The 24,804-nt window shown below is 43.2% G+C and overlaps 2 protein-coding genes across 2 annotated transcripts; both read right to left on the bottom strand.

Annotated features, from left to right (window-relative positions):
- Positions 1-6,776: 6,776 nt before the first annotated feature.
- LOC123440031 lies at positions 6,777-7,532 on the bottom strand. Its single transcript, XM_045116625.1, has one exon. It carries the CDS (start codon positions 7,440-7,442, stop codon positions 6,939-6,941), a length of 504 nt encoding a protein of 167 aa, XP_044972560.1. The 5' UTR covers positions 7,443-7,532; the 3' UTR covers positions 6,777-6,938.
- An 8,002-nt stretch (positions 7,533-15,534) lies between these two features.
- LOC123443968 (elongation factor 2-like) lies at positions 15,535-20,069 on the bottom strand. The gene is made up of 3 exons (XM_045120550.1): positions 19,947-20,069; positions 18,943-19,072; positions 15,535-18,166 (listed from the first exon to the last, which is right to left on the bottom strand). The coding sequence occupies exons 2-3, from the start codon at positions 19,031-19,033 to the stop codon at positions 15,726-15,728; spliced, it is 2,532 nt and encodes an 843-aa protein (XP_044976485.1). The 5' UTR covers positions 19,034-19,072; positions 19,947-20,069; the 3' UTR covers positions 15,535-15,725.
- Positions 20,070-24,804: the final 4,735 nt, after the last annotated feature.

Raw genomic sequence — 24,804 nt, 5'->3', positions numbered from 1 at the left:
TTTCATCATCCACCGGGGCCATAGAGTAGGTGCCATGTGGTTTTGTGTTCTGGACAACTGCACACCAGCCTTTATCATTAACCTCTAGAACATAGAAAACTTGTGCGGCTTGTGATGCTAAGATGAAAGGTTCATCTCATAGCTTATCACCACTACTGAATAAATGGTTGAAGTTAACAGTAGTAACCCCAAACTGGTCGTTTTTTACGCATTTGTCTTGTTCACCATTGTCAACCCAATCACATCGAAATAACACCATATATCCTTTTTGGCGGTAGTTTAGCTCAATTATCTCCCAAATAATGCCATAATATATCTCTACTCCTCTTGAATTTTGTGCATCTATAGCTACTCCACTGTTTTGAATAGGTCTACCATCATCACTCGAGTGTGTATGGAAATCGAACCCATTATTAGTATAGCTGTTAAATTTCTAGAAATCATGAAAGGCTCTTGGCATAAAATTTGCATTTCTTCTCATACTTCTATTCCTCTGTCAAATAATGACAACACCTGAGTATAGAATTGTTGTTAGTTACAACAGGTTAACATGATTAATGTTGAGCATAGGTCAACCGATGTCCTACTTACATGCTCTCGAAACCACTCACGGAACTTCTCATGTTGCATAATGTTGATTGCTTTTTCATTGGGAAGACCAATTGAGGATAGGTGCTCGCGGTGCTTCCTAGAATTGTATGGGCAGCTTATCAAATTAACTATTATAAGAAAGATACGAAAGGAAGAGATAGTGTGGGTAGCTTACTTCACATAAGGTTCTATTTCACTGTGGTTGAACAAGACATATCTATGTGCCTGGATCCAAGAATTGTTTGATAATGATACAATGCTACCCAATCCTTGCCCCTTGTTTCACAAGTATGGATTGGTGTTGGACATTTCATTATTCGGCACCTCAACATTATTATCTTGCCGAGTGAACCTAGTCTCACACCCTTTCAGATAGAGAGAACATAATATAAGGCCCTCATCAAACAAATAACCCTCAGCGATTGATCCTTATGGATGGCTTCTAGTGCGGACATGTCCTTTGCACTGCCCCAAATACCTACATACTACAGATTGTAAGCCTATTTGCAAAATTCATTTGCAAAAAAAATAGGTTCTTGTTAGACTTTGTTTAGAAGATCACCTTTCTACTGACCACATGCTCCGGAAGTGTACTCGACCACAAATTATAACTTGGGCAGGCAAATGAACCATCAAGTGGACCATGACATCAAAAAACTTGGCAGGAATATAGTTTCAAGTATGCTTAAGGTCTCAGCTATTTTAGCCTCTAGAATTTTCATATCACTGACGCGGATAACAGGTGAGCAAATCTTCTTGAAGAAGTTACTAACATGAGTCAATGCATCACATACTCTTGTTGGCAATATTTTTCGAATCGCAAGCAGAAGAAGGTGTTGTAGGAGAATGTGATTATCATGGCTCTTCTTTCCAAAAATATTATTCTCGGCAACATGGATATAACATCGTATATCAGTTGCAAATCCTTCTGGAAACTTGACTCCCATCAAAAGTTGGAGAAAATGTTTCATCTGATCAGGTGACAAAGTATATTGTGCTGGAGGTATATACAATTTACCCTCTTCTACTTCAACAGGATGCAGGTCCCCCATAATACCCAAAGCTTGGATGTCTAAGCAAGAATTTGCGTTAACCTTTGATTTTCCCTCAAGTCTCAGAAGTGTGTTAACTATGTTATCACATACATTTTATTCCTATATGCATAACATCAAAATGATGACGCAACATCAGATCTTTCCAATAGGGCAACTTAAACCACACATATCTTCTTTTATACAAAGGAGTGGAATCACCTTCTTTGCGTTTTCTCTTTGTTGTCTTCTTGGCAGCTCAATCTTTTCCAAAGTATGTTTTGAGATTTGTTGTCAAATCATCAATTTCCTCACTCGTAAGAGGTATAGGTGTTGTCCTATGCTCTGACTTGCCATCAAATAACTTTTCATCTGACCTAAACTTATGGTTGGCTGATAAGAACCTACGATGTCCCATATAGCAATTTTTTCTTCCCTTTTTTAATTGTAGAGAACAAGCGAATGAATGGCACTCAGGACAGCTACCTCACCTTGGGTAGCACACCCATGAGTGTAGCCTAAACCTGGAAAGAATGTATGGTGCAAAGGATGGCAACACGAAGATCAAATATTTTAGAGTTAGAAGCATCAAATGTCTTCACACCATGATAGTGCATATCTACTAGATCATCTACCAAAGGTTCAAGATAGACATCCATATCGCCACCAGGTGCCTTAGGGCCAGGAATGAGCAAAGAAAGAATAAAATTAGTATGCTTGATGCACATCCAAGGAGGAAGGATGTATGGAAACAAAAAGACTGGCCAAATACTGTAAGCAGTCGTTGTTGACCTAAATGGATTAAAGCCATCACTTGTTGCAGCCAATCTAAAAGTGTGACTATCATTACCAATTAGTGGATGTTTGGAATCAAAATCCTTCTAGAAAATAGCATCCGTTGGGTTTTGGTCCGTTGTTCGTCATGCCACCTCATGTCAGTTGCAGTTTTAGAGGACATAAAGTACCTTTGAAGCCTTCTTTTAATAGGAAAACAATGAAGAACCTTTCTAGGAACTCTATGTACCCTCTTCCCATCAGGACTCTTCTTTTCTGATTTCCACCTTGAAGTTTTACACTTTGGACATTGATTCTCCTTATCAAATTCATTTCTGAACAGTACACAATCATTTTCACAGGCATGAATACTAACATACCCAAGCCCAATCGATTTAACTATTTTCTCAGCTTCATTGAAATTTTTGGGAAGTACTGAACCTTTGGGGAATGCATCACTCAGTAACTCAAACACCATGTCAAAACTTTTGTCACTCCGTCATCCAAGAAGTTTGATGTGGAGCAATTTGACAATAAAACGCAATTTTGAGAAGTTTTTACACCGAGTGTCTAGTTCTTTGTTGTCATCATCAACCATCTTCAAATAAGCCTTCGTATCATCATCAACATCTGCCCTAGGGTTGTTATTGCCCTCATTGTTCTCTTCCAACACCCCCATCATCTAATCCACAAGATATGTCTCGCAAGAAATTAGCTAATTCATTATCTAGCGGTGAAGTCTCTACTTCTACCTCCGCAATATTAGAGCTAGCATGGCTATATTCTCCATGAAACAACCATATATGATACCCCTCCATGAAACAATCACATATCAAATGCTCACGTACTTCTGTTGCTATTCTTCATTTAGAGTTCAAACATATCTTGCAAGGACATAAGATTTTGTTTCCATTTGTTGAGTTAATAAAAGCAAACTCTATAAATTTGTCTAACCCTATAGATACTCATTTGCGTGCCTACATGTAATTGTTATTTTTAGATATCAGAATAGCTGATGACAAAATTATATTGTTTATGAGTTTGCAAAAAAGGAAAATTGATGTACCTAGGCTTAGACAATCAGGTTGTGTCCATGATGCACCCCTAAAATCAAAGTTGCCAAGTATCTGAATTTGGTCAGTGTGGTAGTATTAGCTTTGCATCGGTGAAGAAACAATCATTATTCAAGAAATAGAAGTACAAAACAATAATCATTCAAGCAACAAATACACACTCTTGTTCAGTTATCTACTGTCACAAACAACTGCATATGGACAACTACATTCAGATACACAGAAAGTAATCTAGGGAGTAGTTGATGCTTACTCAGGGCACAGAGACGGACCCGCAGGACTGGAGCAGAGGCGGAGCTTGGCCGGAGATGGAGCCTAACAGCAACAGAGCATAGATCTGGTAGCAGCACTACAGAGGTCCGGCAGCAGCAGGCCCGGAGATGCAGCTCCGGTAGCAGCAGAGCAGAGGTTCGACAGCAGCACACCCGAAGATGGAGCTCCGACGGCAGCAGGATCCTGGAGATGGATCCCCGACGGTGGAAGGGAGCCCGGATATGGATCCCCAGCTACAGTAGGGAGACGGATCCCCGGCGGCAGCAGGGACAGGGATGGGGATTAGCGAGGACGACAGTTGGATGTCAGGGGGATGAGGACGCTGGCGATGGCGGCGACTCAATCTAGGATGGAGCTCGGGGGGAAGGGGGTGCAAGGACAACGATGGAGCTCGAGGGGAGGGGGTGCAAGGACGGCGATGGAGCTCGGGGGGGAGGACAGGGTGAAGCACGAGGGCGGTGGTGATGGCGGCAGGATTGGATCAAACGCGAGGGCGGCAGCGGCGGCATCATTGGATGGAACACGAGCTCGACAGCGGCGGCAGCCACAAGTTAGGTTGGGTCAATTTGGGGTATTTCGCGGGGAGGGGGAATAGCCAAAAAATTTGCTCACGCGTCAAAATCGCGCGCCAAGGCAGTCGATTGACACGTGTCCATCTTTACCGACACTTAATATGATCTATACACCCTATATACGCCGACACATTTTAAATCCCTAAATATGTACCTACACGGACTGAAAGACTCAAGACCCATACATATGCCAACACATAACACGTTATTAAGCAATTATTGACAAATACATAGTTGCTTAGTGGTTGCCGACACATAATGTGTCTATAGTGATGTACCTTTGCCAACACATGTTTCGAAGACAAAACTTAAAAGCTACGGTGATAGTTATTTTGTGAAGATTATTGGACCTTTGCCCACATAAGTGTGTCACGTAAGCTCTACCGTGGTGTAGTGATGATAGACAGGTATCTCGGGGACCACTCGGTAATACAACATCACAATAAGCTTGCAAGCAATGTGGCTAAGGAGTTAGTCACGGGATCTCGTATTATGGAACGAGGGAAGAGACTTGCCAGCAACGAGACTGAACTAGGTATGGAGATACCGACGATTGAATCTCGGACAAGTAACATACCGATGGACAAAGGGAACTACATATAGGATTAGCTGAATCCTTGACATCGTTGGTTCAAACGATATAGATGTTCGTAGAATATGTAGGAACCAATATGGGCATCTTGGTCCCGCTATTGTTTATTAAACGTAGAGGTGTCTCGGTCATATCCAGATAGTTCTCGAACCCGCAGGGTCTACACACTTAACGTTCAAGATGAGATAGCATCGTTGAGTTATGTATGTTGTTGACCGAATGTTGTTCGGAGTCCCAGATGATATCCTGGACGTCACGAGGAGCTCCGGAATGGTCCGGAGGTAAAGATTTATATATGGGAAGTCATATTTTGGCTACCGGAAAAGTTACAGGTTTTTTCGATATTGTACTGGAAAGCTTCTAGAAGGTTCCGGAAACTTTCGAAGAAGTCCAAAAGTCCACCAAGGGTTTGCATGGGCTGAGTGGAGATGCCCTGACCTTATTGGGCCAGGCGCACAAGTCCCTCAAGGCACATGTAGTTGGGAAAGCTGGAAAGTCCACCTTTGTATGGAAGGGAAGGAGCAGGACTAGGATTCCAGCTCCTCCCACCTTGGTTGCGCCCTAGGGCTTGTAGGGGTTGTTCCCCACGCCCTCCACCTATATATATAGAGGGGAAGGGGCGCCCCAAGAGGACACACCAAGCTCTTGGCGCCCCTCTCTCTCCCTAGATCATTTTCTCCTCGGTTTGCGGTTTCGGTAGTGCTCGGCGTAGCCCTGCCGGAATAGCACCACCACCGCCACTACCACACCGTCGATTTGCCTAAGAACTCAGATACTACTTCACCCACGCTAGCTGGATCGAGGTGGTGAAGAAGTCATCGAGCTGTATATGTGCTGGACGCGGAGGTGTCGGCCGTTCAGCACTTGATCGTGACGTTCGTGATTGGATCGCGGGACGGATCATGATTGGATCGCGAAGACGTTCGACTACACCAACCGTGTTTCTCAATGCTTCCGCTTAGCGATCTACAAGGGTATGTAGTTGCACTCCCTCTCTCGTAGTTGTTGATCTCCATAGATAAATCTTGATGAGCGTACATTTTTTTTGTTTCCCATCGATCGTTCCCCAACACGAGCCACTCTCAAGGCTATGGCATGTAGACAAGCGATATCATTGGCACATGATCTCCGTATTCAATAAGAGAGTGGTTGTTCTACACCCGAGCTCGGTGCACCCACGCAAGAAAATTTAGAAAAACATTTAAAAAAATCAAAAAATTTGTGGGATTGATCTTGAACAAATGTTATGAACATCTCCAAAGTTTGACCGTCAAATAACATTCGAGGAGGTTTGTAAAAAAAGACAAAATCACTGAAAATTAGTTAAAATGTATGTGCATTGTTTGAGCAGATTTTGTAATTTTGTCTTTTTTATATAGAGCTCTTCGAATGTTATTTGACGACCAAACTTTGTAGGTGCATATAATATTTGTTAAAGATTATTCCCACAAAATTTCAATTTTTTTGAAATGGTTTGGTATGTTTTCTTGCATGGATGCACCGAGCCAAGGTTCAGCCACTACTTTTCCATTCAATAGTTCATTATGGCTTTGAATTCAAAGCAAGTTATGAACGATATCAAAAACAGTACCATGGTTCTTACCGGGCCATCTTCGCAATTTCATTGTAATTTTATTTTTGAAGGTCGTGCAACTAACGACAAGGCTCATAGTTTAGCCAAGTTTTCTTTATCGATAGGTCTGGGACACCCATTTGATTTGGCGATTTTAATGACATGAATTGTATTCGACACATTATGGCTTATGATGAATAAAACTTGATTTTTCCCTATAAAAAAACAATCATCACAATATAGACAAAGAAGTTTCACTTTCCTAAGCGTCATCGCATCTAATCTGAGAAGCAAACAGTCATGGAATTATCAATAATTTACAGCAGAGCAAAGCCCGATTGTTATGAGCAGATTACATTTACATGTCACCAACTGATCTTCCCGAGCTCACGCATACACTATACAAGCATGCAACACATGGTTTGCCTTCCTCCAAGTCGCCGATGCGGTGCATCCATGCTAGCGCGCCCTAGATGCTTCGAGCATGCCGGCGAGGTCCCTCGACGCGCGCACGGACTTGTACATCTCGAGGACGAGCCTCTGGCCCAGCTCATCCGCCTTCTGCCGGACCTGCGCCTGGCTGCGCGACCGGCGCACGGGCACCCGCTTCTGCCACAGCGCCTCCGGGACCTGCCCGCTCGGCAGCGTGTGCGTCGTCGCCGAGTGCTTCTTGGCCGCGCCGAGCATGGCGTCCACGTATGCGTCCCTTATCCGCCCGAGCACGCGCGTCGGGGCCTTCGCCGCGGCCACGGCCGAGGCCGGCGCCTTGACGCGCACACGGAACATGCCGCCGAGCCGCACGCCCCACGCCTTGTGGTCACCGCTGCCGCCGCCGTCCCCGAGCCGCACCAGGTGGCGCGTGCCCCGGCCCGCCGTGCCGCCGTCCACGCGCTGGTACTTGCTCCGGCGCCAGTAGGACCGTATGCCCTTGGTGAACCGTATCGGGAAGGCCTCGGCTTCCATGGTCGTCGTTCACGCTCTCCCCGCTCCTTGGTCCCGTAGGCTGGGTTTGGTGTATGCTTGTTTTGTGGCACAAAAGAAAGGGAAATTCTGTTCCTGAATGCTAATCCGACCAGGATCTCTTTTTATAAACCCGTTGGCGAGAGCTGCTGCCGTCACGTGCCAACATAAAATATGATCGTCTAAACATGTTGGTAATAAACATTTCATGGAAGGTGCCGGGCGAGTGTCAAAGTGTAGAGCAGGTATTAGATGAGGTGTTTTCTTGGCTCAAGTTACAGAGAACCAAGCCCGTTATTCAACGTGACATGACATTCCGGCGGGAACGAGTCGTTCGGTGTTCAGGATTTGCGTTGGCGCTCGGCATGTATGATAAGCTACGGTTGCATAGTCGCGGTCTGAACTGGGAGACACGGTCTCAAAGACTCAAACTGTTGAGTAAATTAACTTGTTCAAATTAAAGTGATGAGTCGGAATGATGTGGTAAGTGACGATCGCGTATGTCTGACTAATAAGCTGCCCAGGGCGTTGCGGATTTAGTCAGATCGATCCGGTCAACCAAAACGTATGGCGGCGTGTGCAAGCATGTACCGTAAATAATCACTTAATCAGTAATAATCGATTTATTATGTGTTGTCGTTGGAAATCCTGTTGTGTGCTTCCTTTGAGCAGAGATTTTGTTTGTCCGGGTCAGCGATCATCAGCTGACGGCAAATATGTTCCTTTTCTTGCAAAAACCTTCTCACTGAAAACAACAGTGATGTTTGGATTTCTAATGAAGCAATGGGGGCAGAGAAGCATCTTTGTGGAAGTTCTAAATGAGGCATTTGCACGACACATCTAAATGCGACATAGTTATTGCACATCTAAATGACTAAATCAAATATAAAAAGTAAAGAAAAAAATACCTATATAAATTTTCATGTAAGATAAATGATACAGGACTTAGATGTGTAATACTTATGTCATATTTAGATCAAAACGCAGTTATGCACAAGTTGATAATCTTGTCCCTTTTTATGCGAAAGAGGGGTAAACAGACCTTCAATTTTTAGTAAAGAAACCAGCATTCTAGATAAGAAAACAAACCCAAAGAGGAACAGAACAGAACAGAAAAGAAGAAATATACGGTGGAGAAGCGAAGTTTAAACATGCCCAGAGCAGAGGTGTTCTTGTTCTTAACTCACGAGAGCTCAGAGGACGGGACAAAGACCCAAGCTGGGTTTGATTAAAAAAAGAACCAGAGCAAAGCATGCGACCCAGGAGAGCAAAAGAAAAAGATGGAACAGCGAGTGACTACAGCTGATGAACAAAAAGGATCCAGATTCCAGCTCATGCATAAAACAATTACAGTAGCTTTGGAGGAGACCACATGCGATCTTCCAACAGTAAGCCGCTGTACCACCGGAGCTCAGGCTCTCTCTCTTCCTTTTTATAGAGAAAAGGCTATAGTCAACAGCCACCAAGAAGCCAACAGCCACCAAGGCAAACAGTATACAGACACAACCACAAGTTTAGAAACGAAACCACAAGGCGGCACGCAAGCCAACAACCTACAAGAGGATATCACAAAAGTGCCAAGACACTACTGAGTTGTCGGCGCGGGAGGAGGAGCAGAGAGGCAGCAGCAGCGCGAGTATGGACGATCAGGACCTCTGTGGCGTTGACATCTCCGGCCTTCAACAAGTGGCTTCCACTGCTAGTAAAAGGTCAATCATTTCGAAAATGCAAGCCAAGGGTCTGTTAGGAAAGGCATGCTCATAGTAAACTTGTTCCTGGTCTTCCACAAAGACCAGCACTGGGCAGCCAGACCAAACCAAAATAAAGGCCGAGATTGCCCAGATAGATTAGCCGAAAGACCAAGCAAACCCGCAAAGCAAGACGGATTCCAGTTTACGCCCAGCCCCGACCGGACGCAGCTCAAGAGAAGTCTTTAGCTCTCAGCACACAGCTTACTGCTAGGATTCCACTTTTATCCAGACATGCTGTGTGCTTATACAATTTGGACTACAACTGCAGGAGCAAAAAAAAAAAATTCAATCAGGTATAAGAATATATGATATTTCCTTGGCTGCAATAGAAAAACAAAATAAAACACCAAAAGAAATATTTGGCCCGTGAATAAATTTCCATCTAAATCAAAAGGAGGCAAGAAGCATATGCATAAAAGTTTTCCATTTCCACATAAAATTTATCAACCTTACATACTTCGGCATCCTACCTTCTCGTCGATGTTGTGCAACAGAAAGCCATACAGAGATTGCCCAAATTTTCAAAACAACAAGTACATGAATAAAAGTTTTGCCGTGTCCAGCCTCTTGTAGGGCTCCCATCCCGTCCACTGAACTATGACCTGGATGTGGTCTATAAATGTTTGATCATTTCAGCTTACTAGTGAGCATGCACACGCAATATCAAAGAGTCATGATTCATTCTCTCCTAACTTCTCCCGCTAAGGGGAAAATTACAGCAAGAGTTTGCCACTTCCTCTATCGTCAAGATAGTGGCCCCCCGCATCCATATACCACCGCTCCAAACGGGAGGAAAATGCTCCGACTCCAGCACGCTGAGGATGTCAATGCACCGAAATAATACAACCCACTCTCGTCCATCTTCAAATATTTTTTTGACAACACATCATTGATGTCAGATATTTTTTTTTCTTTTAGAGGAAACAACAGTCTATTAGTAAATAGTTTTCAGTGTCACGTACAATCAGTGGCCTAACAACACACCTGCGCTCAGGCTTCGACTTTCACCGCTTTGCTTCATCTCAAGATGTTTAAAGCAACAGTCATTAACACATTTCCTTTGTGGTTGCAAGCACTGACGTGGTTGGTCATATTTTTAGTTGATTCATTTAATCAGAAAGTAAATACCAAAGGATCCAAACATGGGAGTTTACACCTACGCGCCCGAGTGTCCCAACGCTCGGTCTAAATCCCCCACCCCTATTTCAATGGGTGGGGGGCCGGTGCTGCAAACGTTTCTTCCCTCAATTAGCATAATAGGAAACTTTGAAGCTGTCTGAAATCGGTCGCTCCAGCGTGGGCGCGAGATAGCAACCCTCCCAATCATGGTTGATGAAAGCTTATCAGGCATGGAATGTCAAACAAATGGTATTGAGATCATGCATGTTGAGAACATCTTGTCCTATATTTTTTTTTTGCGGGTAAAAACTTGTACTACCTCCATTCCTAAATATAAGTCTTTGCAGAGATTACACTACAAACTACATACAGATGGAGTATGTCTATATACATTCATATGTAGTTTATCGTTTAATCTCTAAAAAGACTTGTATTTAGGAACGGATGGAGTATTACTCAAATAGCGTCATTTTTACAATCCGCATTACAAAGATTTACTACCTCTGACAGTCTGGAACCTAACCAAACTGTTGTTCTACTTTCAGTTCTAGCATACATAGCCAATAAATCATTAAACAAATTCTGGCTATGGTTGATATGAGTAATGTAAGTCATACGAAGAGGCAAAATATATTTGATCTCAGCAATCAATGATGTAAACACTTATCTGTCTATATCCTTCTAATTGAGCACGTTCACTGCTGATAGCGAGTCCAATTCCACACAAATAGGCAATTCTGATCTCCGAATGGCAATGAATATTCCCTCCATACAAGCACACAACTCTGCTTCTTGTCCTATACGTTAATGAAGAAAAGATAAGTTTAATTTCATATGAAGTATTTTAATAACCTGAAGATAAATATGAATTCATTCACAATCAGCTTTACACAAATTAATTTGTGTACTCCTTGTTCGGGATCTGTAATGAACATATTATTACACAGATTAATTTACCAACATAGTGCACAAAACAGACAATCAAATTCTAAATGTCGTCTCACATGCTAATAATTATAAATACATGTATGTTGTTCAATCCATCTATGATATACAATCCTATTGTACAAACAATAGCATAAGTTTTGGGTTAACCACATAGTAGTACACAACCATCTACAAAATCAGGAGAGGAAGGTACCTTCTGTACCTGCACAGGGAAAATCTTGAGACAGACTCTATGCTGTCTGGATGGGAGAATCTTTTGGTGGAGATTGGGAGGAGGTAGCCGAGGAGTTCTCAAATGGCAGCATGGAGGTTGGAGCGGTGAGAGCCGGACGACGGCATGCAGTGTGTAGGGAATAAAATCCAACAAGATATTCAGTGTGTCTTTTTCGGATGGGAGAATCTTTTGGTGGAGATTGGGAGGAGGTAGCCAAGGAGTTCTCAAATGGCAGCATGGAGGTTGGAGCGGTGAGAGCCGGACGACGGCATGCAGTGTGTAGGGAATAAAATCCAACAAGATATTCAGTGTGTCTTTTTCACGGACAGTCCCAAGGTAACTCTTCTGAAATCACAGAAAATGGATTAAGCAGGCTACAAGTTAAATACAGAATCTGATATGTAACCGAAATTCATTGATTCACTGCAATATTGTGGTGTGAAAGGTTCTTGAGGAGCTTCAATTCTTCCTTGAGTTCTCTTATATATGTGCCTAATAGTAGAAACAAAAGCCACAAATCACCTCACATGAAGAAAAATCGGCTGGGGAAATGCTACTCACTTGGGCTTTATCCGAGGTCGCGTTGGTGCTCCGGATCAAAGCTGGAACCAGAAACAAACAAAGGAGATGCATTATAATGAATGACTCCAAGTCTGCACACAATACAAACCAGAAAACCAAATCGAATAAATCATGGAGCGCGAGCCCGCCGCTGCTCGAGGGAGGAGATGGACCCTCCGCCGCCGGGGCAGGCCAAGCCCGCTGCGTCCCGCGCTGCCGCTGTCGCAGGTCGAATCCGCTGCATCTCGCGCGGTCGCCACCGCTCAACGGGGGGGAGGGACACCGGTGCCGGCGACGCAGGCCAAGCCCGCTCTGTCCGGCACCACTAACACTACTCGGGGGAGGAGAGCGATCCCGGCATCGCCGACGCAGGCCAAGCTTTGCCCGACGGCGTTCTGTAGCGGAGGCGAGGAGGGGAGAGAGATGGGGTCATGGGGAACCATCGAGGCCGGTGGAATCCAGCCGCGTATTGTGGGCGGATCCGCGGGGATCTAGGGAGAGGGGACGCGTGTGGAATATTCCTGTGCGGGTGGAATGCGTTCAGTCCTATTAAATTGCTAATTGCACACATAGGTCGGGATTAGATTAATTGTATGCATTAGATTTATTCGGTGGAGCTAATCTGATGGTGGTAATTAGGCTGGGTACATCTGCGGGGTGGCTTTAAAAAAGTTTTAGTTTGGGTGTTTAATAGTAGTATAGATTGCTAATTGCACACATAGGTCGGGATTAGATTAATTGTATGCATTAGATTTTATTCAGTGGGGCTAATCTGACGGTGGTAATTAGGTGGGTACATGTGTGGGGTGGCTTTAAAAAAGTTTTAGTTTGCTCGTTTAATAGTAGTATAGATAGATTTGTGTCATAAAACCCGTGGTTCAGATTTACAGTAGTCCATATAACAATTTTGCTTCGGTACAATCCCCTCCCCCCCTCCCACACCAAAACGTAGAAGGGGAAACGTATACCCACCTCGTATTATACACTACACGGAGACATACGTATACTCTCCTCGTATTGCATACGTACGGCGGCCTGTAATATACAATACGAGGTGCGTATACGTTCTCCTTTGTATGTTTTGTGGGGGATCCAAAACAAACCTTGAATTTATAGGCGAAAGCTAAATTAAACTCCAAACTCTCAATCCCTGAAATCAGCACACCAATCTCTATGATTCCGGTCTATTTTGAACCCTAGACCCGTTTGGCATAGTAGGAATACAACAATCCAGACCGGGATAACCTACTACTTCACGGACGAGAATTTAGGCCGGCCCATTACACCACAACAAGAATTCGTGAAATTCAAAAATTGTTCGCGCATTTCTAAAATTGTTTAGAAGTTAAAAAATGTTCATGTTTTCTATTGTTGGCGCAAATTCAATTTCCTTTTGTGTTTTTAGAAAATGTTTGCAATTTTGAAATTAAATTCACATTTTTTTAAAACTATCCGTGATTTAAAAAAGTCAGATTTGTCCATGGATTCCGACAATTATTCACATGCTATGAAAAAAAGATTCGGATAATAAAAAAATGTGTCACATTTCATATATAATGTTTTTGGAAAACACCGAAGCGACGAACTTGGAAAACATATTTTTGGGGCAAACCAATATTGAAAATCGTATTCAATTCTGGAAATGTCCGCACAATTTATAAAGTGTCATTACTTTTTGAAAATTCCAAAATTTTAGAAACAACTTTTCTTTTAAAGAACAATCAATTTCAAAAAAGCAAACACCTTTGTAAACATTTTTTTTAAAGTGTGAACCTGAACAAATGTGTAAAGAAATGTTTATGACATCCAAAAAATATCACGAGTTTAGAAAAAAGTACGTGGTTTTAACAAAAAAAACTATGTAAAATGTATATAATATTCATGTAATTCAAACAAATGTTTCTTCCATTCAAAAATGTATAACATTTCAAGAATGTTCACGAGTTTTAAAAAATATGCTTCTGACATTTGCAGAACGAAGTGTATACAATGCACAAAAAATGTGTGATGTAAAAAAATGTGTCGTACCCTTAAAAGAATATACATAACATGTGTTTGAAAAAAGTGTATACAGTTTTCTAAATGTGTAAAAATATAAAACTGTTCGTGTAGTTTTATAAAATGTTTTTTGTCGTTAAGAAATGGAAAACGTGTACTTGGAAAAATATTATCGTTCGAAAGAAACAATATAACAAAGGAAAACACTATAAAAACAAAAGAAACAAAAATATAACAAAGAAAGAAAAACAAAATAAAACCAGTGAAAAAACAAAGTATAGCGGAGTAAAAAAACAAAAACTGAAAAAAAGAAAAAAAGCATACCAGCGCGAGAGACTGCATTAATGGGCCGGTCCAATTCAGTGAATTTAGTTTAAATCCTCTCAAGTTTTAAATAGTCTGGGATCAGAGAATTTAGTGTGCTGATTTCAGGGATTGAAAGTTTGTGGTTTAACTCAGCTTTCGCGTATAAATTCAGGTTTGTTTTGGACTTTTTCCTTGTGTGTGTGTGTGGGTGGGTGGGGGGGGGGGTACCGAAGCACACCTATTGTCATAAATGGGAACACAAAGAAAATTCTTTGTAAATATGTTTGGACCAAGCAATAGAAGTTTCAACAGCCTACAGAATTGCAGCGGCAATGATTAGGAAAAAAAGAACTGGTAATAAGAGTCAAGTTCATGCACAACACTAGAAAGCGAGCAGAGCGATAAATTTTGTAAGAAAGTGTAAACAGCCACATAGAAGACAGTCGTGTGTGCAAACTTCAAGGCATCTATACGCTAGCCAAATTTCTCTCCTTTTCATCTTGACAGAGACACTAAAACCATATTGGTGACAACTCGAAGCAAAGTGATGTTATCTCTCCATCAGACTCACGTTTCTTATGATTCTGTCAGACCTGAAACAAATATTTGCAGCGTTTAAAATCTCCAAGTGCAGTCAAGAGTTCAAAATCACTAGAGTAAAAACAGAAATTTCCAGAGTTATCAAGGTTTGCCATTTCAATTGCATACGTCTTGCTCAAATTGGTGCCAACAATCACCCAAGGGAATATCTTTTGGCTCCCATCAGACTAATTCATAACAGTAGGTTATTCAAGAGTGAACTTCCATTTATATGTCCAGAGAACATGGACAATGTCAAAACCAACACAATTCAGGACTTGAATCTGCCCAGATTGCACTTTGTAAATCGGAATGCTGATGCATTTTATGGGGTGTTGCTTAAGTTAGATGCAACAGAATTATCAATGCAAAAAATTCCTCCTTTCACATTAGAAGCTCCCAGGAATATATATCTACAAGCAGAATCAATGTGTGTAGTCCTATATCAGAATTTAGAAAATCTCTTGCAAAAAAATGGCAACAACTAATTTACAACAATCTGCTCAGGTATTCTATAAAACCAGCTGGGGCAACTTATCAGATGCAAGGAAAAAATTAGAAAAAACTTCTCAAGGTTCTCAAACATGAGAAGAGAATGCAATTAGGAGACACAAAACAATACTAATCAACCACTCAATCAAACATATCATCTAAGGTAAATTATTTGTTAAATCTGATAAGACACCGAAATAGGCTCAGTACATGACAACCCAAGGAACTGGAATACGAAAAAGAGTACTAATCTCCTGACAACAGACCAAGTATAGATCAAAAACTGGGCGAGATCATAGATCACATGGGAGCAAAAGCTTAGAGCTTGTCCTCGAATTCGGAGAGAGGGGTCATCTGTTCTTTCAACCCCTTCCTCTTGCGGATATCCAAGACCAGCTGCGCCGCCTGTGATCCTGCCTCCAAAGGATCAGCAGACATCATGTCCCAGTGATCAAACACACACTGCGGGAAGGCCTGGCCAGACGTCGCAGCCCGAAGTGTGCTGGAGAAACCAAAGGACTCGATAACAGGTAGGTAAGCCTTGATGTTGTAAAGTGGGGTACCAGGCCTCTGCATCTCCTCAAACACATGCCCTCTCTTCTGGTTGAGAACGCCATAGATGCCACCAAGTGCATTCTCAGGTGCCTGGATCTCCACTAGGTATACAGGCTCGAGTAACCTTGGCTTAGCCGTGAGCTGAGAAGCATAAATGACCCTTCTAGCCGTCGGGATGACCTGACCGCCACCCCTGTGAATAGCATCTGTGTGGAGGACGACGTCACAGACCTCAAAGCAAATGCCACGCATGTTTTCTTCTGCCAATGCCCCTTCTTTCGACGCCCACTGGAAGCCGGCCACAACGGAGTCCTTGATTTCGTTCAGATACTGCACTCCCTTGCACATATCAACAACCATATTCGGCCCAGTGGTTTCGGGTCCGAAACACCAAATCTTCTTGGCGAGATCCTTGTCCCAGCCAAACTCCTCGGACAGGACCTTGGAGCGCACCTTGGGATCATCACGTGGGCCGATGCGACCATCGTCAATGGCCTCAGCCAGTCCTTCCTCCATGGGGCGAGCCTCCATGTAGAGACGGTTATGCTTGTTCGGGGACTTGCTCATCACGGTACGGCAGGACTTCTCAAGAACGGTCTCGCGGAAAGAGACAACAGGAGGGGAAACAATAATCTCAGCACCACCCATGAAATCCTCCTGCAGATCCTTCAAGCAAATTTCAAGGTGCAGCTCTCCAGCTCCAGCAATGATATGCTCGCCAGACTCTTCCATGGAACAGAGAACCATAGGATCAGACTTCGCCAGGCGCTTCAAGCCTTCCACAAGTTTGGGAAGATCAGAGGCAACCTTGCACTGGACAGCAACGCGTACAACAGGGGATACGGAAAATTTCATTGCTCTGATTGGGCATGCATCAACCTCCTTCTCGTTTGTCAGGGTAGCATTCTTTGTGATGTACTGATCCAAGCCAACCATAGCAACAGTGTTACCACAAGGAACATCCTCAACAGACTCTTGCTTCTTTCCCATCCAAATGACTGTACGCTGGACACTCTTCATGTACAGATCCTTCTTCTGTCCAGGAACATAGTTTGGGCCCATGATCCGGACCTTCATGCCAGTTGCAATTCTCCCGGAGAAGACACGCCCAAACGCAAAGAACCTGCCCTTGTCAGATGCTGGAATCATCTTGGAAACATACAGCATAAGAGGGCCTTCTGGGTCACAGTTTCTTATAGCAGTTGCATAGACATCATCAAGGGGGCCCTCATACAAGTTCTCTACACGATACTTTTGTGCTTTCGAAGGAGAAGGGAGGTGGAATATCATCATCTCAAGTAGAGCAGTACTTGCTGGCAGCCAAGTTTGCATAACACGTTTCATTAAAGGCTTGCCCATTAGCTCCTTCTCATCAGTCTTCATGGTCACACCAAGCTTGTGTAACATGGGCCACAATTTATCCTTCTGGTCATTCATGCAGGTGTTAATGATTTGCTTGATTGGATCATAGCAGAACTGAACAAAACCTCTCTTGCAAGTTGGAGAGCCAGTGCTCTTGTTGGTCCACTTTTTTGTGCTTGGGTCAAAGAAGTTCTCACCCCAAAGCCTCTCCATCATTTTAGTTTCATCAACCCCAAACTTGGAGGCATACATCTTAGCAAAGTTCGTGAGAGTAAATGCCCATCCGTGTAAACCAGCCGAGAAAGCAACAGTTCCCTTCTCTGGGTAGACTTGGACATCACCAAGTTTTGCATCTTCATATGTTGCCATAATGACATTGGCGTTCTCAATGACGCGGGAGAAAGTCTGGTAAGCTTCCTCGCCGTCAACCTGAAGCTCAAGGAAGCATCTGTCCATCTTGTTCACGGTAAGGACAGGCCTAATCCTCTCACCAAGGGCTTGGCGAAGCACAGTCTCAGTTTGCACACATACACCCTCAATACAGTCAACCACCACCAAAGCACCATCAGTAATACGAAGAGCAGCTGTGACTTCCGAAGAGAAATCAACGTGCCCAGGAGAATCTATAAGGTTGATCAGGTATTCATTGCCATCTCTCTCGCCCTTATAAGCCCTGAGTGATTCCTCAGTCATCTCATAAAAAAGAGATATACCCGTGGATTTGATTGTGATACCACGCTCTGCTTCATCTGCACGAGTATCAGTCATGCGGACGTCACCTGCAACTTCTTGTGCAATAATCCCGGCAGCTGCCACCAGAGAATCAGTAAGCGTAGACTTTCCTGCCGTAAGTAAAAACCATGAACATGGTTAAAACATGAGATGTAATTACAGTGTACACTCTCAATACTGAACAAGAAACGAAGCGCTAAAACGCCACAAAGATAGAGCACAGTCGAAGCATTGACCCACAAAAAGGAGAGTACACAAATGTTGGAATTCAGGGATTACTAACAAAATTAAAAAATTTAAAACAAAAAATAACAAGATTAACACTAAAACAAACAAGGGAGACAGCAAAATGGCCTGACGAGCACACATGATCTACGGAGATTAAATTGCATAACACAACTATGCAGTAACACAAAATACAACCAACACATATTAAAATAATCACCCATTTACTTCAGGAACAAAATTAGCATTAAATCTTGGATGATCAGATAATTCAAATGAAAGGAACAAACAAGTTATCCATTGAATTTTACTTTATTGTGCACAATCATGCTTTAGCTAGTATTTGGTGAAAGTCATATGGACTGCAATTTTCAGGATGAAAATACAATCTGACAGCAGAAATGTAAACGAGAGACAGCATGAACAAGCTATAAAGCATCAATACAAAGAAAATATATGAACAGAAATATGCAGTCTGAGAACAGAAATATAAACAAGCTATGCTGTGAGATAAAATATTTCACAAATCTATGCTGAGCAACTGTTCGTATAAACAAGAGACAATATGAACAAGCAGAAAAGGATCAACCCTGGTAGATAACATATGAATAAAAACATCAAATACTTATGCAACCCAAGCAGTAACTTTCCCAGCACATACCATGGTCGACATGAGCAATAACAGACATGTTACGAATATTATTTTGCTTGTCCATGATGATGCGGAGTCCTTCTACTGTGAATTTCACCATCTTGACTGCTTTTGATTATCACACTACAAATATAAATTCCTGTTCAAAAGTAGTAACCAAGTTAGAATCCATGTAATGACTAAGATTAACAGTACTAAGAAGATTACTGAATCACCCCAAGGTAGAAATGATTGACAGTCCTAACCAGATTTGGTAGCTCCTACATTTACATTCTGCATGACAACTAAGGTAAATGTTGTAAAATTAAACATTTCGCAGAATAATGAACTTTAGACTGCAACACAAAATTCCCCTATTTACAGAGCAAGAAGATCATAAACCAGAGAGTAGAGATAACAGAAGGGAACAAAGCCTCAGAAAAAACACCCAAGATTGTGAGAACGCAACTAAACAAAGCTCTTGTATCAATCAATAAAACAAAGAGAAGGAAGACAAAGATTGGGTATCTAGTGGATCGCATGAATCAGTAGCATAATACTGTAGTAAACAGAACATAATCTCTTGATAAACAAAACACATATTCATGTCACTCTGCAGAAACTTATGGCCCTGCAGGAACAATACTGACGTTTACGATTCACGTGTCCATATGTTCGAACGCCTAACAAGATTCAAGCTCTACTGACCAAAGATGGCTGATCCACGATCCATACTGGAAATAAAATCGAATGTGAAATAACACCTAAAACGTTTCGGCAGAACGGCATTTATATCACACTCTCGTCTACACAGACGGTAAAATGCATCAGGGAGAAAAATCTAGGACGTGTGGTATGATGCAAAAGATACATCTACGAAAATTAGATCGGCATTCAGCACCAGAACATTACTTGTACCCCCTACTCTAATATTAAACTATTCCAGGGGAAGAACAAGAACCCTTGCGAGCTGGACGAAAACCACTCAACGCACGGACGATCTAGATCGAGCACAAGGATGGACGTTGTCTCACCTTGAGGATCCCCCTCGCTATCAGGATTCAGGAGGAATGAGATGAGGACAGCCCTGGACGGCGCCGAGCGAAGGCGCAGGAGAAGGACCTAGGCGATCCCCCTGTGGCCTGTGCGCTGTGGGCGACCGGGGCTTGCGGCCGTGCGGGGGGTTTTATTGGCTGCGTAGTGGCGGCGCCGCGGGAAAGGCGAGCGAATCGTGGCTGTCCGTGCGGCTGTGTGGCGAGCGACGCCGTCCGATCTGCCCCAGCGAAGGGATAGTTTGGAGAATGCGCGGTGGACTTGTTCCGAGCTGATTTCTGGGCCACTCGTCAGCTTTACTCCTCCATCTCAAATAAAAAAAAATTAAAAAAAAAGAAGTGAGAGTAAATTATAAACTTGGCCCTTACGTATGGTAAGAGCAACTCTACCAAGACCCTGTATATTTACGACCTGCAAACGCATTTTACAGTTCGATGAAGTGGGGTTTTATGGGACAAAATGTTGCGCTGCAGAACAGACTGCATAATTTGAAATAAAACATTCGCGAACGAAATTGTAACCACAGTCTACATAGAACATGATCATACAAACTACTCCCTCCGTTCCTAAATATATGACTTTTTAGAGATTTCACTATCGAACACATACGGATGTATATAGACATACTTTAGAGTATAGATTCATTCATTTTGCTCCGTATGTAGTCCCTTAATGTAATCTCTAAAAGGTCTTATATTTAAGAACGGAGGGAGTACATTCACAGCCTGCATCATTTACTAGAGGGGGAGCACACCTACTGGAGCTCATCGGAGCTCACCAGAGCTACTAGCTATCGCACCGCACTACGCAAAATTGAGCTCACCGGAGTCGAGCTCGTGCGGTAGTAGATGCGCAGTGCGCTTAGTCGTCGGAGGAGGAGGAGAGCTCGATGTAGATGCGCTCCTGCGCAGTCGCTTCGCGGCGTCACTCCTCCACCTTGTGGCCGAAGGCGAGGGCCGACGCGACACCCTGGTAGTAGAGCATGGTGTCGATCTCCTCCTCCCTCCGGCGGCGCCGCTGGTCCTCTTCCGCCTCTCATGCACTCCGCGCCAGCAGCACGGGCAAAAGGCTATCCGCCTCCGCCGGAGGGAGGAAATCCTCCGGTCCGGCGACGGCCTCGGCACGTCGCTCCGGCACCGCCTCGGCCTCCGGCTCCATCTTCACCGACGGGAGCTCTTCGAGCTCCCTCTTCACCGGGGGGAGGGAGGAGCACGAGCGCGAGCTCGACGCCTCGAAGGAGTTGCCGGAGAAGAGGCGGTCGAGCGCGCGGTCGTACTCCTCTGTCTCGCGACGGAGGAGCGACGGTGGTGGCGTCTAGCCCCACTACGTGTACCGGCGGGCGGCGCGCTTACGGGCGGCGTCGGATCCGACGCAACGAGCCCTCTCGGGGTCGTCGTTCCTACGGCTACCGGAGTTGGCCATCACATGTGGTGGAATGGAGCGGCTATGCGGCGAAATGGAGGCGCGCGGCGGCGGATTGGAGACGCCGGCGGCGAGGTGGGGGAACTTTCGCGGCGGCGGAGGGATAGAGTTTCGACCGGCATCCAGCGGTCGAACCCGCAGATATACCGCTCGAGCGTTCTCGTTTACGGGCCACCACAAAAGTTTTACGGGTCGGGCCGCGTTTACAGTATCTGCTCTGGCAGGAAAAACAGCCCAAACTCGCATACTCGCCAGATTTTTTGCGGGCCAGGCATTTTGCGGGGTCTGCTAGAGTTGTTCTAAGGTTGTGCATGCAACTTGGCCCTTACTCTTCCATTTTGACTTTTCTTATGGATCCATTGTGACTTCTTATTGTGGGTGTGATCACCATTTCAACACACCCAATATAAAAAAAAAAAATTCTACCATCTAGGATAGTTACCCACATGTTTCATATACTATCATGTGGTAGTATACATATTATCTTATCATTTTAAATAAGTTCATATATTATATCTAAGATATTTCGAAGCAACGGAAAATTTGCACGTGACTCCATAGTTTTTCTTGTATATCTCAAAAAGAGAGGCAATTTCCTATGCATGATGGTAGCTACACATCCTTAGGTATAATTGATTTTTTATATACGAGGTGTCGGGTTTCAATGGTACTGGCACAAGTGCATTTTTGTAGTATAGAAATGACTTTTTATCACTTCTCTTTGTCTTTTTATTACCTTTTTAACACAAGTGTATTTTCGTTGTGTAGAAAGGGCATTGCTCACTTCTCGGTCTTTTGCTTGCTTTTTGACATAATTGCATGTTTGCTTGCATAGCTGGTCCAAAGTCATGATATTTTTGCTATAGAATTATTTCATAGTCCAAAACAATTTATCAATTGAATTAGAGATAAAAATTGAGGCCATGTATAGCTATCACCATGGGTAACAAATTATTTCCAATCTCAAAAATACCTTCATAATTGTACATATAAAATAATCAACTAAAAATAAGTGCATACTTTGTAAAAAGTAAGATATATACTATTCAAATATTCTTATATACTCTAGTTTTTCCTAGGTACAAGTATTTAAGTACAGAGGAAATACATACTATGAGTACATACTTTCGATTTTGACAAATACTACATTCAACTTACCAAACAAACGTGATGATAACAATCACTAGTGGTAGGACAATACTATTATGTTACTAGTGTTACTATCGGGCCCTATAAGGACGTGAAGTGCCATCAGCTAGCTGATAGGAAACACCTGACGTGGCTCGGTTCGACTCGCCCCACCCTAACCCACCTCCTACCATTGGTGGGAGCCGGCGCGGGCGAGCGAGCGACAACAACAACTAGAGAGAGGGATCCTGGCGCCATGACGTGTAGCTCCTCCAACGTCGATAGGTAGCTCCGCCGTCGTCGACTTCCAACCTCCTCCCTAGATCTTGATAGAGGAAAAGTCATCCCTGTCTTTCGATGAGATGGTGGTTATCGTTTTTGGTGGAGTAGACTTTGACGATCCGACTACAAACATGTGAGGACGTCGCGCCTTAGCAATCGCTAAACCAACTCCGAGAGGTTATTGACCACGCCGAAGCATGATCAACCTGACCACGAGGGTCTGTTTCCTGCACACAAACGAAGAACAAGCAAGAAACTAAGATTGCAATCTGGATATTACGAATATAAGAGGAAAGCTTTATTGATGAAGGTGGGGTTCTGTGACGCCTTTGTCTAGTCATGGAACACAAACGAAGAACGCGAAGTTGCAGATATCGTAAACTTGTAATCTAAACAAAACCCAAGTCTAAACGGTGCCCTAAGGGATGTATATATGAGGGAACAGAGAGGGATTTTCGTGACCCTTGGAGGAGGGGTCCAAAAACGACCCTAAACTCGGTTTTCCCACACACACGGACTCTAAAAACAACCTATAATATGATATTTCGATATTACATGGGCCTGGCCCAAAAATAAGGTGGCGCAACACCTAAAATAGCATATGGACGAAATTTATAAAGTGGCGTCTTGAATATTTCATCCAAGCCTTCATGCTCTCCTTACGTTGACTTATAAGTGCGAAAATCACCAATGGAAGCTCCAATGTTCTTTCCCACGTGTGCACCTTCTTATCCATGCTTGATCCCGCTCCAACGGATATCCTTCTTGTCCATGCTAGGTCCTTCATTCATAAGTACAACAAAAGTATCTAACTTAGGCAGCGTCATATGTTCATGAACATTAGAAAGATTTGCAAGAAACGAAAGTACCTGGTACTTCAACTAGCGTGCGCGAGCTCTAGTAACTAGTACAGTACATATAACAGTTGGGGTTGTGGGTGCAATAATGGTATTGATGTCCTCATCATCCTCCTCTTCTTGAATTGAACTCATCCTTGATGGAAGCTCATCTTCCTCACACAAATATGGTTTCAAATCTGCAGTGTTAAAAGTGGGACTAACCCCAAAATCTGTAGGCAGCTCAAGTCTATATGCATTATCATTTATTTTCTCTAACACCTTGAAAGGACCATCACCACGCGGCATTAGATTTGACTTGTGTAAATCAGGAAACCTATCTTTACGCAAATGTAACCAAACAAGATCTCCACGTGCAAAAACAACATGTTTTCTACCCTTATCTCCAGCAAGTTTATATTTAGCATTCATACGCTCAATGTTTTCCTTAGTTAACTCATGCATCTTTAATATCAAATCAACATGTTCTTTAGCATCAAAATTAACCTTCTTCGAAGATGGAAGAGGTAACAAATCAATAGGTGCACGAGGTAAGAAACCATGCACAACTTCAAAAGGGCACATCTTAGTAGTAGAATGCAGTGAACGATTATAAGAAAATTCAACATGAGGCAATCATTCTTCCCAAAATCTCAGGTTTTTCTTCAAAACTGCCCTAAGCATAGTAGACAATGATCTATTGACTACTTCAGTTTGTCCATCAGTTTGGGGGTAACATGTAGTACTAAAAAGCAATTTTGTCCCCAACTTAGCCCATAAACATCTCCAAAAGGGGCTAAGAAATTTAGCATCACAATCTAAAACAATCATATTTGGCACACCATGCAAGCGAATAATTTCACGAAAGAACAAATCAGCCACATTAGCAGCATCATCACTTCTATGACATGGTATAAAGTGTGCCATTTTTTAAAATCTGTCCACGACAACAAATATGTTATCCCTCCCCTTCTTTGTTCGCGGTAAACCTAAAACAAAGTCCATAGATATATCCTCCCAAGGAACACTAGGTACAGGCAAAGGCATATATAAACCATGAGGATTGAGTCGTGACTTAGCTTTTTGACATGTCGTGCAGCGAGCAACAAAACGCTCAACATTCCGTCGCATATTTGGCCAAAATAAATGTGTAGCAAGTACGCCCTCCGTC

Source organism: Hordeum vulgare, chromosome 3H (genome assembly GCF_904849725.1).
Source record: "Hordeum vulgare subsp. vulgare chromosome 3H, MorexV3_pseudomolecules_assembly, whole genome shotgun sequence".
NCBI classification, from domain to species: domain Eukaryota; kingdom Viridiplantae; phylum Streptophyta; class Magnoliopsida; order Poales; family Poaceae; genus Hordeum; species Hordeum vulgare.
The sequence above is the reverse complement of the archived record's forward strand: the minus strand, read 5'-3'. Positions and strand labels throughout refer to the sequence as shown.